At 30.5% G+C, this 15,946-nt stretch overlaps 1 protein-coding gene across 1 annotated transcript; it reads right to left on the bottom strand.

Moving 5' to 3' along the window:
• Positions 1-5,263: 5,263 nt before the first annotated feature.
• Positions 5,264-13,609, bottom strand: LOC125828241 (K(+) efflux antiporter 5). The gene is made up of 20 exons (XM_049507555.1): positions 13,239-13,609; positions 12,687-12,730; positions 12,328-12,395; positions 12,150-12,234; positions 11,987-12,048; positions 11,785-11,860; positions 11,588-11,662; positions 11,101-11,172; positions 10,890-10,973; positions 10,749-10,817; positions 10,575-10,652; positions 10,385-10,473; positions 10,188-10,284; positions 8,457-8,510; positions 8,185-8,280; positions 7,419-7,607; positions 7,266-7,343; positions 6,136-6,180; positions 5,950-6,045; positions 5,264-5,626 (listed from the first exon to the last, which is right to left on the bottom strand). The coding sequence occupies exons 1-20, from the start codon at positions 13,468-13,470 to the stop codon at positions 5,585-5,587; spliced, it is 1,731 nt and encodes a 576-aa protein (XP_049363512.1). The 5' UTR covers positions 13,471-13,609; the 3' UTR covers positions 5,264-5,584.
• Between the last annotated feature and the right edge of the window lie 2,337 nt (positions 13,610-15,946).

Below are 15,946 nucleotides of genomic sequence, written 5' to 3'. Positions count from 1 at the left end.
TTAAAGTTTAAACAACGGTTGAGGTTATAAGTTCTAATTTTTTTTATTAGGAAAAAAGGTAAAAAAAAGTAAAATGTGCTTGTAACATATTCCTTTGATTTAAAATTATAATTCTAAATTGCATGTTCAAAAGCTAATTTGAAATTATGATTTCAAACCACAAGTACAAATGCTACTTCATATTTTATAAAATTTGACCCATAAATTTATATTTTATAAAAAAAAAGAAGGAAAAAGAAAGGGAAGAACCAGAATTAAATTTTTAAAAAGAAGACTTATCTTTGATGTGAAAAGATTGTCCGTTGAAATGATTTTAACAAAAAAAATAGGTAGTTACTGAATTTTGTTGGTTTATTTGATCAATGATTTTTTTTTGTAAATCATGTAGGCATATGATTGCAAACGAGTAATATGACTCATAAATCATTTTGTCCTCCGTTTAAAATAGAATAATCTGCTTTTCTTTTTGGTTTGTTAAAAAAAAAAAATCATTCTTTTTTAGACAACATAATACTTTTTATTTTCCACATGACATGATGACATATTTTAATTTTTTTGTCAAGTTAAATTAGGTCATTTTTTATGAACAGAAAGAGTAATAATTTTTTTTAAAATTATTATAATATTAAATTGAAGTTATATCAAATACAACATAATAAAATTAAATATATTAGGTGAGAAGCTAAAAATAAAGATTGCTAAAAAGAGGGCAAGATATTTATGCATTAATTTTCTATAAATTTCAAAAAGTAATTAGTGATTTATTTCATTGAAAAAATAAATACTAAAGCTATTTCTCTGCTAGCTTTACTGTAACTTTTTTGTAAGTTGTTAAAATTAAAGAAGAAAAAAGAACCAACATGCCTACAACTTAAGGGTAGTAGCCTTAAGAAGTCAACAAGGAAGGGGACCTAATTGTAGGCCGGGACCTAAAGTTTTAAGGCTCAGCAACAAAGAATTTAGGGCTCGTTTAATTGAGAATAAATTATTTCGAAGTTAATTATTTTGAAATAAATTATTTGATTTTAAGTATAATTTATTTCACTATGTATATAAAATAATTTATCTCATTATTTAGATATAAAATATGGTTGGATAAATAATTCAATGATTATCTAATACTGTCAACTAAATGCAGAATAAAATAATCATGTATTTTATCTCAGATTATTATATCTTATAGTGGTCTTAATCGATTATATGGAATTTTTAAAAATAAATAAATCTATGATTGATAATAAATATTATAGATATTTGCGGGCCAAGAAATTAAGAATAAAATTTGAAGTTAAAATTACGAAGAGTAGGCAATTTTATAACATTTTTGATGGGCAATTTTGTATTATTTCTAAGAAATTGTTTAATAGTTGACAATGTTGAATAGTATACATAATGTCATGAGTTTGTTTAGGTTGATTCTAATCAAACGGTGATGAATATTGAATTGTTACTCTATTTAACAAAATATATTTAATTTGAAGATTTAATCTCAAATTATAAATTTGTGTGAAATCTATATTATTTTTATTCGATCGCTACAAAAAAATATGCCATATAATATACACCATTAAACACACTTGTAAGCTACCATATTCTATTATGACCTACTTTTGTAATTTTGTTTTTTTTATACCCATCCCTAATCATATTTATAGAAACTTCATTTAAAAATAATTTAAAAAAATATTTGATTAATCATGACCAAACGTTGGCTTAATGTCTTAAATTGTAATCTGAATATTCAAAATTGACTTGACTTCGTTTGTTAGTTGGATCTCTATACTTACAATTTTATCAACTGGACTCTTAAATTTACGTGTTCCAAATGATAAACAAAATCAAATGCAAAGGTCTTTCAGGTCATTTGACCAAAAATAAAAAAAATGGAGGGATTTAATAAAATTGAATAGTACCCATCATAGGACTTGTGAGGCTATGTAATGTTCACTTTTTGATAAAATAGAGTGTAGGATCTAATAATAGCTAAACAAGGCTGACAAAATCCAGTCTGACCAAAAGTGCATATCACTTCTCAATGGATCCTCACTTTTGAGTTTAGCACAACACTTCAATTGCACATCTATAAAGTCATGATTCTATGTTTGGTTATAGTTATGCTTAAACCAACAATAGTATATGATATTACATGTGTTTTAATTTCTTTATATTATATTTTTAAAACAAAATATTTGGTTAAAAACAAGTACTTCCCCTGTTTTAAAAAAAGTGACCTAATTTGACTTGAAATAGAGTTTAAGTAAAGAAATAAGACTTTTTAATTTTGTGGTTCTAAATTAAAATTATGTCAAATGTATCAAAATATCCTTTGATCTTGTGATCTTAAACATGTCACGTGAAAAATTAAAATGTTGCCAAAAAAAGAAATAGACCATTCTTTTTTAACAGACTAAATAGGAAACTAGACCATTCTTTTTGAAACAGAGGGAGTATATTACTATTTATTTAGTTATTTTTACGATAATTTTTTAATTTTAATTTTCTATATGATATATTTAAGATCATTAAATTAAATGAAATTTCAATATATTCTTTATATCTTTAGTTTAAGACGACAAAATTTAAAAGTCTTTTTGCCTTTTTATTTTTTTGACTTAAAAGTCATTTAAATTTGATTTTTTATTTTTTTTAATTTAAAAGTTAATTTTTAAAGCTAATCTAAACGGCCTCTTAGTCTTCAAAGCATATTTAGATTGACTTATTTTAAATATTTTTAAAGTATTTTTATATTATTTGAATAAAATAATAAAATATTTGTAAATACTTATTTTTATACAAAAATTAACCAAAAACTATAAGAACGTCTAAAAAAAGCCTTTAATGGTATTGTGAATTTAACCATTTCCAAGATGGTCCTTATATTTTGTACTTGATTAAATGAATCGGTAGCCTTTCATAACTTATGAATTATAAACAGGGTGGATATAACATTCTATTATTGAATTTATCTGAATTCAGTATAGTACGTGACATAACATAAATTTATTAGGAGATTCAAATTCAATAGTTCAGAGATAAGAGAAAAGTGAACCTTGCTTTATTAGGCATTGATATTATAAAAGTACTTATTTGGCAATAGAAGAAACTTGTAGTAGTGGCTAGATTTAAATGCATAGCAAACACGATTTTATGATAGTACCTATTTGGCAATAGAAGAAACATGTAGTAGTGGCTAAATTTTAAATGCATAGCAAATGATCATGATGTCATAATAGTACCTATTTGGCAATAGAAGAAACATGTGGTAGTGGCTAAATTTTAAATACATAGCAAGTAATCATGATGTTACAATAGCACTTAAACATGTAGCAGTGGCTATATTTTAAATGCATAGTAAACAGTGATAAGTGGCTATCTTCTAACATTTTCATAAACAAAATATGAAACTTTAATTTAATTAAAACCAAAATTTGACAATTACATTAGCAAGAAAATTGAAACTTACAATTAATGTTAATTGCAGGCAGATTGTAACTATCTGAACGAGTGTTATACTCAGTCCCAAATTACCAGTTACATTTCATTTTACGGTTAAACCTTGATCAATATTTTTAAAATGTATTATTATAACATATTGAATATTGATATGAGAAAAAATGTAACTTATAATATTTTTCGTTTAGTTTAAATTTAAACGTTAAATTAAATCTAATCTAATTTTAATTTAAAGAATGATAAATTAACTCTCGAGAAGCTAAACATAACCATACATAACACTAATGACTGAGCAACACAAGCAAAGGTTAAAATTTAAATCAAGCCAACACCACGACAGCTCAAGAAGAAATTGAAGCAAAAGTAGAAAATGATAATGTAATGAACTAAGATACTGCGAAAAGGAAAAATAATAATTATATAATCATACCTGTGAATTAAGAGCTTGATTCTGGCGATTAGGCTTGTTAATATTTTTTAAAGAGAAATGGGAACCTAAGAATTTGTCAATCATATTACAACATTTCATTTGCATTTTTTATTTTTAAAAAAAAAGGTACTTTCTAAATTATTTTTAATCCATAATATTTTATTTTTTTCAACCATAGCAAACAACAACAATGAAGATTATATGAAGAACGAAATTTCAAGTCTAAAGGGGAGAATTGTTAAAGGATTTGCCTTGATTTTCTTTTTATATTAGAGTTTTATTTTTCTCTCGAATGAAAATCAAACTATTAACATAATTGCTTTACTTTTTCTAAAAGAAAAAGATGTTTGGTTGTTCCTTTCTTTGACGAAATGTTTGAAACCCTATAAATTGAAAATCATTCTTCTCATACTACACAACACAATAGCAGCCATCATGTAGTCATTTTAAGAGTCTTGAATAATTTATCCCTAAATAAAATTCTTAAACAATTACATGGTAGATGTTATAGTGTTGTAGTATGAGAAGAATCGTGTTCATTTTATAAAGGTCCAAACTTGTTCTTCCAAAACATGAAAAGATTTATATTTCCTTGTAAGAAAAATTTAAACAATTATGGTAATACTTTGACCTTCCTTCGTGAGAAAAATAAAACTCCTTTCTTGGCTCTTGACAAAATTTGATTGACCTTCTTCACATGCTTGATAATCTTCGTTGTTTACATAATCTTCATCACCATTGCTTTCTAGGGTTGAAATTAAAGTTAAAAATATAATGAATTTAAAAAACATCTTTTTTTTTAATACAAAAAGAAGAAGATGAAGCAACATAAATGTTGAATTATGAATGAAACTTTTCTTGTAGTATCCGAACAAAAATCTTCATTATCATCAAATGGTTCCAAATTGATTAGAACTTTTATTCAAACTCAAACTCATTCAATCATTGGATCAAATATTACTCGAGATCTATATATTAAAAACTAAAATTTAAAAACATAAATTTATTAGAAGAATTATCACCCCTTAAACAAGACTCTTAAACCAGTGTATGATGGATGCTATTGTGTTATAAACTTTTATTCCAAGAAACGAATAACCAAATATAGAACAAATTTATATTTTCTTTTAGAGAAAGTAAAGCAATTATGGTAGTATTTTAACAAAATAAAAGTGAAGCTCAAATATTATTTAAAAAATCATGACAAAACCCCTAAAACATACACTCTACCAACCGTAGATTTGGTCCTTTTATTCCGTTGCTTTCCATCTTTTCTATTTTCCTTTTTATGATTTGGCTTATTTGGAGAAAAATAAAATCCATCTTCTTAAGAAAAAAATAAAAATACAAGACCGGTGTACACAGTTAGATTGCAAGGAGTTTTGGATGGCAGATAATTCTTTGGCATTCACTATAAATGTCGAGGTACACTTTTTTTTTGTGAGCGATGTCAAGGACAAGTTCTGTGAGACAATAAGTGTGAATATATACAGCATCCATATTCAGAACATTTATGTACATAACAAATTTAACTTTTTCGGAATTTTTTTAAATCTAACTTTATCTAACCTCTGCATCCTTGATGAGTTCAGGCTGAGTAATGCACATCGAATTTACTGCCCGCCAAAACTGGGTATATTTTACAATTCTCTGTCATCAAGCCATTGTGTTGATACTACTGGATATAAAACACAGCCTATGTTACAATACTCTGTTGTGCGTATCAATCATTGCAACTTTCTCCTGCAAACACAAAAAATCAAACTTACGACTTTACTGTGTTTCTTGTATGATAGCCAAACAAAAATTAGAAGAAAATGATATATTATAGCAGAGAAACCCTAGCTCATTGTTGTTCCTCAGCCAGAAGAAACGAACATGTGGGCAGAAGATTCTCATTTAAATGTCTAGGCATGCCAATACAATAACATAAGCAATGAAGAAAAAAGTTAGTAGAGAGTAACATTTTATCTATCTTTGAGGTGTTAGCATGTGAACTTGATAAAGAAATAACATCTCATCTACAATTGTGTCAATCAGTCCATGATCTCGGTAAGAAACACTACCTCATCTGGTGCGACATTTTCCACAGGAAACCAGTGCATAAGAACTCCCAGGTGCATGATAGCAGGTATCAACTTGAACAAGACAGGGGTTGTGACCTGCACAAAATTCTCATTCTTAAACATCAACTTAAAAACATAAAGCATAGAAAGTATTTCCTCAAGCAATTAGAAGATTTAGAAGCTTACAAGACTTAGAGCAGTTGTTCCGAGAAGGAGGAGGTACATCTTGCCCTGTATATGTCACAGAAAATTCAAAAGAGCGATAATGTGGCCTTTGAGTGGGACAAATGATGTACTTGGTGGGTTGGTTTTTTGTTTTTTTTACTGCACATTGTAATTATGGTTGCTGCACAGGTTTTGTGCAGCTGATATATAATATATATGTACACACACCACAATATGTTACCATCTCAAAATATTAATGATTGTACTTGGTGAAAGTAAGAATACAGCACAAATAGTCAGCTAAACATAATCAAGGAGCTGCAGATAAAAAATAATTCAAGACTTGTTTCTTAATGCAAAACAAGCAGTATCTTCTTTTGAAAAAAACACATGGTGTCCCAATCAGCTCACACATGCCTCAACTAATTTCACAAGGTACATGCTACTTCCCATAACACATATACTGGGTAACTCTACTTTGTTCACCAAAGCTTGGACATATGGGAAGATATCACCTAGTGTTTTTTACAGAACAGGCAGAGTTCCTTTAGGGGCCTCTTCTTTCTTTTTTGTTTAATAAGTAGGAGTTCTTCTAAATTTTCTTAAAAGCTAATCTTTAACGGAAAAAGTGTTTATGGTGCCATTACGTGACACAGAGACACTAATAACATCTAGGCAGCCAGGAAAATTTTGCTAAGGAACACAATCTATAAGTGCCCCTGTTGTTTAAAATAACATTGTTCCAAAACACGACTGAAATATTAAAAACCATAAATTCAACTAGGGCGAATTTAATTGCATTATACATACATGTAAAACACAGTATCATGTATAGTTGTGATTGAAATGAAATTAGAGAACCACTTGGTAAGTTTTAACCTTAAAACAATATATAAATTCAAATTGTGTCATGCAATCTACTTTGAAACAACAGAAATAGTGGCACTCACAATCTCTCCACAAAAGTAAGTGCAATTCCTTTATTTCATGAACTTAAGACATTAAGAGGAAGAACATCAGGAGATCAGTGTCGCACGGTCACATTTTGAACGTAAATTTCTTTTTTGCCTCCTAAAAGGTATTATGAAGGGGAAGGGTTCAAAACGATAAGAAACATAACAGGTGAAAAAAGATAGGTAAGATGAGATCACCTGAACAATATGCAGGTTCGAGGCACGACTCAAGAGCACAAATGCGAATTCCCCAATTTGTGCAAGCAAAAGTCCAACCTGTAAAGTCACTCAAACTCATAAAAAATCAAGGCAATATATTTTGTCTATCAAGTGTTTAGATGGGTGACTTACAATAATTGACGTCCTAATGTTATATCCAAAAACCTTTGTAATCACAGTGGCTACAGTAGTCTTAAAAACTATAACCAGGATAACGGAAGCAAGCAAAATATCCACATGTGTCCAAAGGAACTGTACATGTATCAGCATTCCAATACTAGCGAGAAAGAGAGCCGCAAAGAGATTACGGATTGGTTCCACCTACAAGTAATATTAATACACTTAACAATCACAAAGCATATTAGGGAAAATCGAAGTAGTCTGATGTTTTCAAGTAATACATTACAATCTGCCATTGTTGTACAGCAAGCATGGTAATTAGAATGCTATTTCTGATATTTGATTTTTCCATATATCCGATAATGAAAATAAATACAGCTACTGATGAATAGTAAATTTTCTAAGCAGATAATGAGGGCTTTACCTGCCCAAGACATTAATGGAAAAATAAGATGGAAGAAGGATAGAACAATTAAAGAAAAATGGAAATATATGCTTCAGAGCTTAGAAATGTTCCAAAATCAGTAGAAAAAATATAAATAGAAGAAACTGACACAGATAAGATATCATTGTGTACAAAGATGTTGTAAGAAGCCAGGAACATTCAAAGATAATGAGAACACTCATAGAAATATTAACATAAATAAGATTGTTGAGTTGAAATAGAAAAATGAACTTTGAAGTAAGGATACCTTAAAGATTTGTTCATGGTCAACATTCCAATTTATGTTTGATAATAAAAGCATGAGAGAAGAAACATCCTATCATATATCAATACCTGGTCCAAGGTATGTTTTGCAAAGTCAGTTGTGGATATCATAACTCCGGCTACAAATGAACCCAGCTCAAGACTAAGGCCCAGCTTATCACTGCACTGAAGAATCAAATGAAACATCCTCAGTATTCTCTGGCACTGCTTGCTATGTAGTCACTACTTCAGAGAGCTTTTATAAGAATGTTTCAGTAAAATATATATATTCTGCAATTTGCAACTGAAGAATAGCCATCCCATTTCTAGTAAGGAAAAATTAGAACAGTGTTCAAACTAACCCAAGCAGATAATAAGCAGAATGCCACCACCGCAAGCTGATATAATTCATTGGTCTGAAAATGACAAGGAATTAAGAAAGTAAACAGCTTGAAAAGGAAAAACTGCATAAAGCATGAAGCTCGGAAATGTACAAATACATGCAGCAGAGCTGATATAAATTGTTTATTGACAGCACCATATGCTGGGATCAACAGACAAAAAAGATGGAGATTCAAACAATTATGACTGGTGTGATACTGCAGAATGACCTACGAAAAGAATCGTGACTCCAACATTTCATTCAATTCCGAAGATCAGAATGGTTGATTCTAACGGAATCATGATTTAGGTTTAATGCCATTCTGCCAAAAGCTCATTTTTCATTCTTAGATTGGACAAATTACCATTCCATTATTCAGTTAAATTAGGTGGATTCTGACATCAGTTGGTAAATCAAGATCAAAGTGGTTGTGGTGCACTCTGGTAAATCAATATTTTATTCAATTCAACGATTGTCAGGTTGATTCCAAGGGAATGGTGATTCAGGTTTAATGCCATGCTGACAAGAGCTAACTTTCTTCATTGTCTTAGATTGGACGAATCACCATTCCATTATTCAGTTAAATTAGGTGGATTCTGACATCAGTTGGTAATTCAAGATCAGTACAGTTGTGGTACACTCTGAGTCTGACATTTATTGAAGAAAATACAACCAAAGGGCTGTCATTTAAAGGAGCGGCTTAAGAATAATATGACCTGCTTAGATCAGCAGCCCTGATGCAAGGTAAATCTGGCCTTCTGTACTTGATCATTGGTTGATGATTCTTCAAACATTATAAGTAACAGAAATTTTACTTACAACCTTGTATTACACTATTACTTTTGTCTTCAGAAGGCCTGATAAGTTACCTTACATGTACGAGTACGACTACTCCCTTTATCACCAAAAATAAAAACTTGACCGGCAACCATTTTGGTTAGTCCCAAAAATTTGGCCTATTTGCTTGACTATAAGTCTACCATTCTGCAGTAACTGCAACTAATACAGATTTGTACTTAAGACACGAAGTGATATCTTTCCATCTTGAGTATTGTAGCTTTCATACTTCAAATTATTTTTTTAACCTCACTTATCACTCACAAAAATTCAAAAACAAATTCAATTTGTATTCATGTCAGAACACAACTCCAATTTTCAGCTTTTTTTTCAAATACTACTTTTTTCCAAATTTCACAATTATGGACAAATGCCAACTAAATCTCGTTTCTGAGAACACCTGGCTTGGAAGAAAACCTCTTGTAGTAAAGATTTTGCAGCTTCTCCACTTAATTATTCAAACATAAAAAATATTAATCCAACTTTTAAGAAAACCTCTTACAATCAAAAGTTTGCATTTTTTCCATTCTTTATTCAAACACCAAAAACACAAAAGTCAGACAACATTAAAAAAAAAGGTTTACAGAAAAGGATCAATTAATTGGTGTGCGTTGTGTGCAGGTGTGAGAGGTACACGGATGGCACATGCACATATAGCTACTATCACGGGTTGAGAAACTGACCCGTAAATGACCTGTCTAAGCTATGGGCCAGCCTGTGCTACAACCCAACTTGACCGGACATGAAAATATCACTGGCCCAACCCGCTAAAGTTTGGACAGGTTTCACGTTAATGGGTCAAATTTGACACCTCTAGATAATTTCATGTGGAGAAAAGAATAAATAAGAAAATATGATCATGAGAAGTACTCACTTGAGAAGATAACCGAATCATTAACTTCAGAAAACGTGGAACAAATGACCAAGTTAAAATTGATGCAACACTGAGGTACATGGATAAGATCAGCAGCCTAGACAGTGCAAACAGAATTTTTAGTCTTGATCTAAGCCTCGAATTGCTGCCAAGTAAAACAAAAAAAACAACATAGAAAGTGGCACCCATAAGCTTACACTTTTCCCATAGAGATAATTCCATGCAAAAGCCCACTGTTACCTCCAAGAACAGGAAGCAAAGCGAATAATAAGCCAACAGCGCAGTCCTGGGGATAAATGAAAAAGAAAAGGATCAACCTTCTAGTAATATGTATATGAACAAAGGACATGACCATTAAAAATTTGGTAATACGGACACAGGTTTTACCTGAAAAATCAATGTTCCGATTGTCACTTGACCATGAAGAGCATTGTTGCTGTTTTTCTCAACCAGAAATTTCACCACCTGTTTATTTAAGATGGTCAAAGTCATCACTAGTGAGATAATACTTTATATTAAAGACAAGGAAAAACTGACAAGAATCATGGTTTTATATTATACCACTGCCGTTGATGACATTGATAGGAAGCAACCAACAAACACTCCCTCTGACAAGTTTGCACCACATAACTGCAGCACATTACAGAATGCATAACTAAGCAACAGTTATTGGAGAAGCGAAATTCAATTCCACAGCCATACCATTGCAGTTGTGCCACACAGAAACATAAGGATAACAATTTGAAGCAACCCTCCAAGAACAGCAACAGGACCAACAACTTTTAGCTGCATGATAATATGTTGGGAGGCTGACCCAAGTAAGGAAAGATACATACTGAAATATCGAGATACTTTTTCAAGAATTAGTTCTAACAGTTGTATGGAAAAAGCCCCACAAAGAATGATAAAGCACCTTTGTCAAGGAAAACTCCAGACCTAAAGCAAATAGAAGGAAGACAACTCCAAACTGAGCAACGGTCTCAACCTGTAATACAATCGACACTGAAAGAGTTCAACTCAAGAAACACACTTACATCATAACTAAATGAGTTTCAGCCAAGAATATGATAGTAATTTCACAGATTACTGTTAATGAAAGTCTAGTTATTCAAAAACGAAAAGGACATAACAATGAAATAATATACGCCCACAAATCAGTAAGCATCACATACCAAAAGCACAGACAAAACGTTAGCACCTCTCTTCATGAAATAAAGAAACTGAATGAAACAAAACTCAAGATTGTTTTCTGGTTTGACACTCATGTACTCTATGCTTTTTCTGGTAACGTTATCATATAGATAGATTACTTTGTCGCTTAATCTATGGATATTTCAACAACAAACAGGCAGACATGATTTTTCCTTATAAGCAATGTGTTGTCTTGTAGGATTGCATACCTGTACCATTTCACTGATGAATTTCAAACCCCCTGGTCCAATTAATGAGCCAGCAAGAAGATAACCGACAATAACCTACCTCAAGAAATAATGATTAAAACACGGTCAGTACTTGGGTTTAATTGAAATTTAGACTTATAAGCACAGAAGATGATAATCATCGAAGTAAAATTTCACAAGCTTCTAAAAGTACATACCGGTTGTCCTAAACAAGAAAAGATGATTCCACCAATGGCAGCAGAGACTATAACCACCACCAAGTCTGAGATAAGTCTGCAGACACACATTGTAGCACAAACTACATGTCACTAGCTGTGGAAACTACATGAAAGATGAAAATCCCTAAATATCTATGTTTATTCAGTGGAATTGCCAGGATAAAAAAGGATTAACATTGACCTCACATCAACTTGAAGCACCGGATATTTTGATTTCTTATTTGACATGACAAACACATTATCCTGTCATCAAGAAAAACAGTATACAAAGAGCTAGTTAGTCACACGTTCACGATATTGACCAATGTTTTTTTTTATAACAATTCAAGCATACATTTTTTTACCTTTTTGTCAATCAATGTGGTAACATCATCAGAACCTTCATTTTCAAGGGAGAAAACGTCTTGTAATTTGAATGATCTAGTATCACTGCAAAAGGCAAAAAAAAATGAATAACTTCAGCAAAGTTCATACAAAGCCAGGAGAGGCATGTGATCTGTTTAGTTACAGCTTCTTATTTACTTTGTCTGTTGTGTCTCATTCTTCTTGATCTTCTCATGGGTAATTTTGGCTACCGTCTCCAGGACTCCCTAATGGAAAAGAAAGGTAAACTTTTCATATAAGAGCAAAGATTTTTTTATCAGCTGGAACCAAAAGTAAATTGCAAAAGTGTCAGACTCTGACAAACGCAAGTCAAAACGTTAGGCATTTTGGTACTCTGATTAGGAGCTAAACTTAAAACATAGGAGACGTTGAAGTTAAAATAGATATGCATGTCTTCAACTTTGACACAAATAATCTTCTACTGATCGTAATATCAGAGATAACAACTAACATGATCCAAAAGTAAATTGATGACAAGTATGAATAGTTTAGCTTACCGTCTCATCAGCAACCGTACTGTTAAAGCTGCGTCCATCAGAACCTAATCAGGTGAGAAAAGCACATGATAAATCCGACATTTCATTATGCAAACCACACAACTGAATGCATTGTTACATTCCTGAGTAACCATATTGATTAAATGCCAGAACTTGGAGCATATTAAAAATTCCAATTGGTTTCTCTATTCAGCTCATCGCTCTTTCTTTTTGTAGCAAATAAAATTGATTTACGAAAGCTCATAACTTCATTTGCCTTGTTTGCACTGTTTTTAAGAGGTTGTTTATCAATCAAGCATAAGACATAAATGTCATCATCAATCATCAAAGCTGTATAATATATCATCATACATCACATAACCACCACGAATCGGGAACCTTTAGTAAAATATTTAGATGTAAACTCTAATAACCAAAAGTAAATTTGTCAAAAGCTCATTAAAAGACCGGAAATACACCATTAACTTGTATAAATCAACTTAAATTGTAATCAGCGAATACAAAAAAATTAATTCCGAAAAAATAAATAAAGAGAAAATGGAGAAAACTTACCTTCAGGCTGATCGTTTTCAGAAAACTCTTTCTCGAGAACACGATCGAACATTTTGGCAATAGTGCCATCATTAGTTACGGGAGCGGACGAATTTACTAAATTACCGTAAAACCTTGCCCTAATCTCCTTTTCAGATCTGGCCGCTAAGGTCATCCTCCCAGAATAAACAACCGACAGGAAGAGGAATATCCATGCTCGAAGCTTCTCTCTTCTCACCACAATCCTCTCCATTTACAGAGCTGAACAGAAAATACAGAGAGAATTTGCAGGAGAAGAGGAAGAAGAAAGGGAAAATGGAGACGCAAAAGGTGTTTGTTTGAACTTTCCGCTTTATTAGATCGAAGCCAAAAATTGAAAAGAAGTTATTGTCTCCATTGGACTGTTAAGTTTTTTTTTTCCGGGCGGGATCTAAGCCTGACGAATTTAACGAAGTTTCAAGTAATAGGATCTGTTCGGTCTAATTTTTGTCAAATTAATTCAATATATTAATTTTAAGACTTATATAATTGTTATAATACTTTAGAAAATATTCAATATATATATATATATATATATATATATATATATATATATAATAAAAGAAGACTTAATATATGAGGGAAAAAAAGGCCTTCTTAATTTTTCAGTTTCCTAAAAAAAGTGCTGGTATATAGGTGAAATATTATCTTTTAGATAGTTTAACTACTATCCATCGATGGTAGACAAAAAAATTACACGAACACCTCATTTTTAGAAATACTTTTTTTTTAATATTCTCAAATAATTTTTTGATTTTATCATCATCACTTAATACACATCTAAATTAGTGTCTATTTTGCAACCTAAGGTGGTAGTGGACTAGTGGGGTTTTAGTTACTGGCTTGCTTGTGGAAGCAAAATGAATAGTTTTTTTAAAAAAAAAATAATAATTAATAATTAAAACTGTAAGCCATGCCATACATAAATAGAGTTCTAGCGAGGGTTGTTAATTAATTAATTGAAATAAAATGTATCATTCGTCGTTCACATATAAAGAACGTTAAGTTTTACAATTAAAAAAAATTGTTCAATTTTACAGTATCATGCGATTTAATAGGAAATTACTTTATCTTACTATTATTGTATCAATGGTCCATGTAATAGATCAAAGCTAATAGTAATCAGATGCAAATTTAAAATTTAAAACGGATGAATTTTTATCCATTTTAAATTGAAAAATAAAAAGAGGCGGAATAAAGATTTACATATAAATATAAATTAAGAAAGTATCAAAGTATAAAAAAAAAAAAACTCATATCATGTCACTAAATTAACAACTCACTGAATTCTCAAATTATATTTCGTATATATTTGTTGAATATTTTAAAAAAATATCATCATATATCATAAATCGACCCCGGCGTGGCACAACATGCATGTTATAACAATTATTTAAGCAAAAATGATGGGAAGAATTGACCGCTTGGTAGAGATGACGCAAGAGCAAGTGACAAGTGTCTAAAAATAAAAGCTCTAATTTGCTTTGTTCCTTTTTTTATGACTTTCTTTAATTAGTTTGGTAAACCATCAAATATCAAATCCTAATTAGCTGTAGAAACATGTGTTTTCTAGTATTTTCTCTTTTTAAAATAAATAAATAGTATATAGTGACAACAATAACTTGTCACACTATTACAAATTTATTATAACATGTATTGAATGATTCTTACATTTGTGGAATATTTATTGTGTAAAATTAAATTATCTAACTTTTTAGTAAGTATAAAATTGTATGATATGAATGTTTTTCAAAATTAAGGTCGAGTTTGATTTATTTTGTTTACAAATTATAATCCTTAAAACTTGATCATATATATTACTTTGAAGTGATTGACAAAATGGTGTAGAATTTACTTTTATTAGTCAAACTAAACACGATCCATATAATAATAAATCCCATTGAAGTATATGACAAAATTAACAATATTTTCTCGAAAAGTATAGTACATCTTTTGCTTTCATTTCACTTGTGCCAAAACTAATTTGAATACTCTTGTTGCTTTATATTCTGACTTCTGTACATGTACCCTTAAAAGAAGGATTACATTGTAAACGTTTGAAGAATCAATAGTAGTCAACGTATGGGTTTCCTTCCATATTAATTTATGTATTTCAACCCCAAACAAAAGAAGATGATGTTTTCACTAACAAGTGAAAGAGTAGTTTAATTTACGTAGTTAATTTTCAAGATAATGTTAAAATTTTTTTGCTCAAATATGTCCTTGTAAGTAACACTCAAATCACTTTATGACTTGACTTTAGTATCATGTGTATAATTTTACCCACACAACATCGGCTTAATTATTATCACAATTTAACATGCATGATTTATTCATATATTACTATAATAATATTATTGACCACTGCATATTTAAACAATTCACGAATTACAATCCATGTGCAAATGGTTTGTAAATGACCAACATCAAAAAGATTTACTGGAAAAATTTTACTCAAATTTCTTGGTTAAATTTTTTTTTGACGCGGATTGAATTTAGTTAAACTCAATTGAATTAAATTTACATTTTCGCAGAAATCACAAATTTAGGAACGTGGATAATGTAGCTTCCACTCGATTTGGGGAAAATCAGAATTCACAAGGGAGGACTGTGCTCGCCACACGTTCGTCACCCCTTTCTCTTCATCTTCTTCTTTTATTAAGGCATCACATTGTTATCAACTCATTCCC

The sequence above is a fragment of the Solanum verrucosum genome, unplaced genomic scaffold (genome assembly GCF_900185275.1).
Source record: "Solanum verrucosum unplaced genomic scaffold, falcon-dt-bn FXZP01000047.1, whole genome shotgun sequence".
Taxonomy (NCBI): Eukaryota; Viridiplantae; Streptophyta; class Magnoliopsida; order Solanales; family Solanaceae; genus Solanum; species Solanum verrucosum.
This window is presented reverse-complemented; position numbering and strand designations above follow the sequence as displayed.

Bases quoted from the DNA above. Each gene is read 5' to 3' on its own strand.
- LOC125828241 (XM_049507555.1), bottom strand. From the start codon at position 13,470: ATGGAGAGGATTGTGGTGAGAAGAGAGAAGCTTCGAGCATGGATATTC. The intron at 12,396-12,686 runs GTAAGCTAAACT...CTTTTCCATTAG, and splicing joins GTACGGTTGCTGATGAGACG to GGAGTCCTGGAGACGGTAGC. The intron at 11,663-11,784 runs GTATGTACTTTT...TTCTTGAGGTAG, and splicing joins TTTCTTGTTTAGGACAACCG to GTTATTGTCGGTTATCTTCT.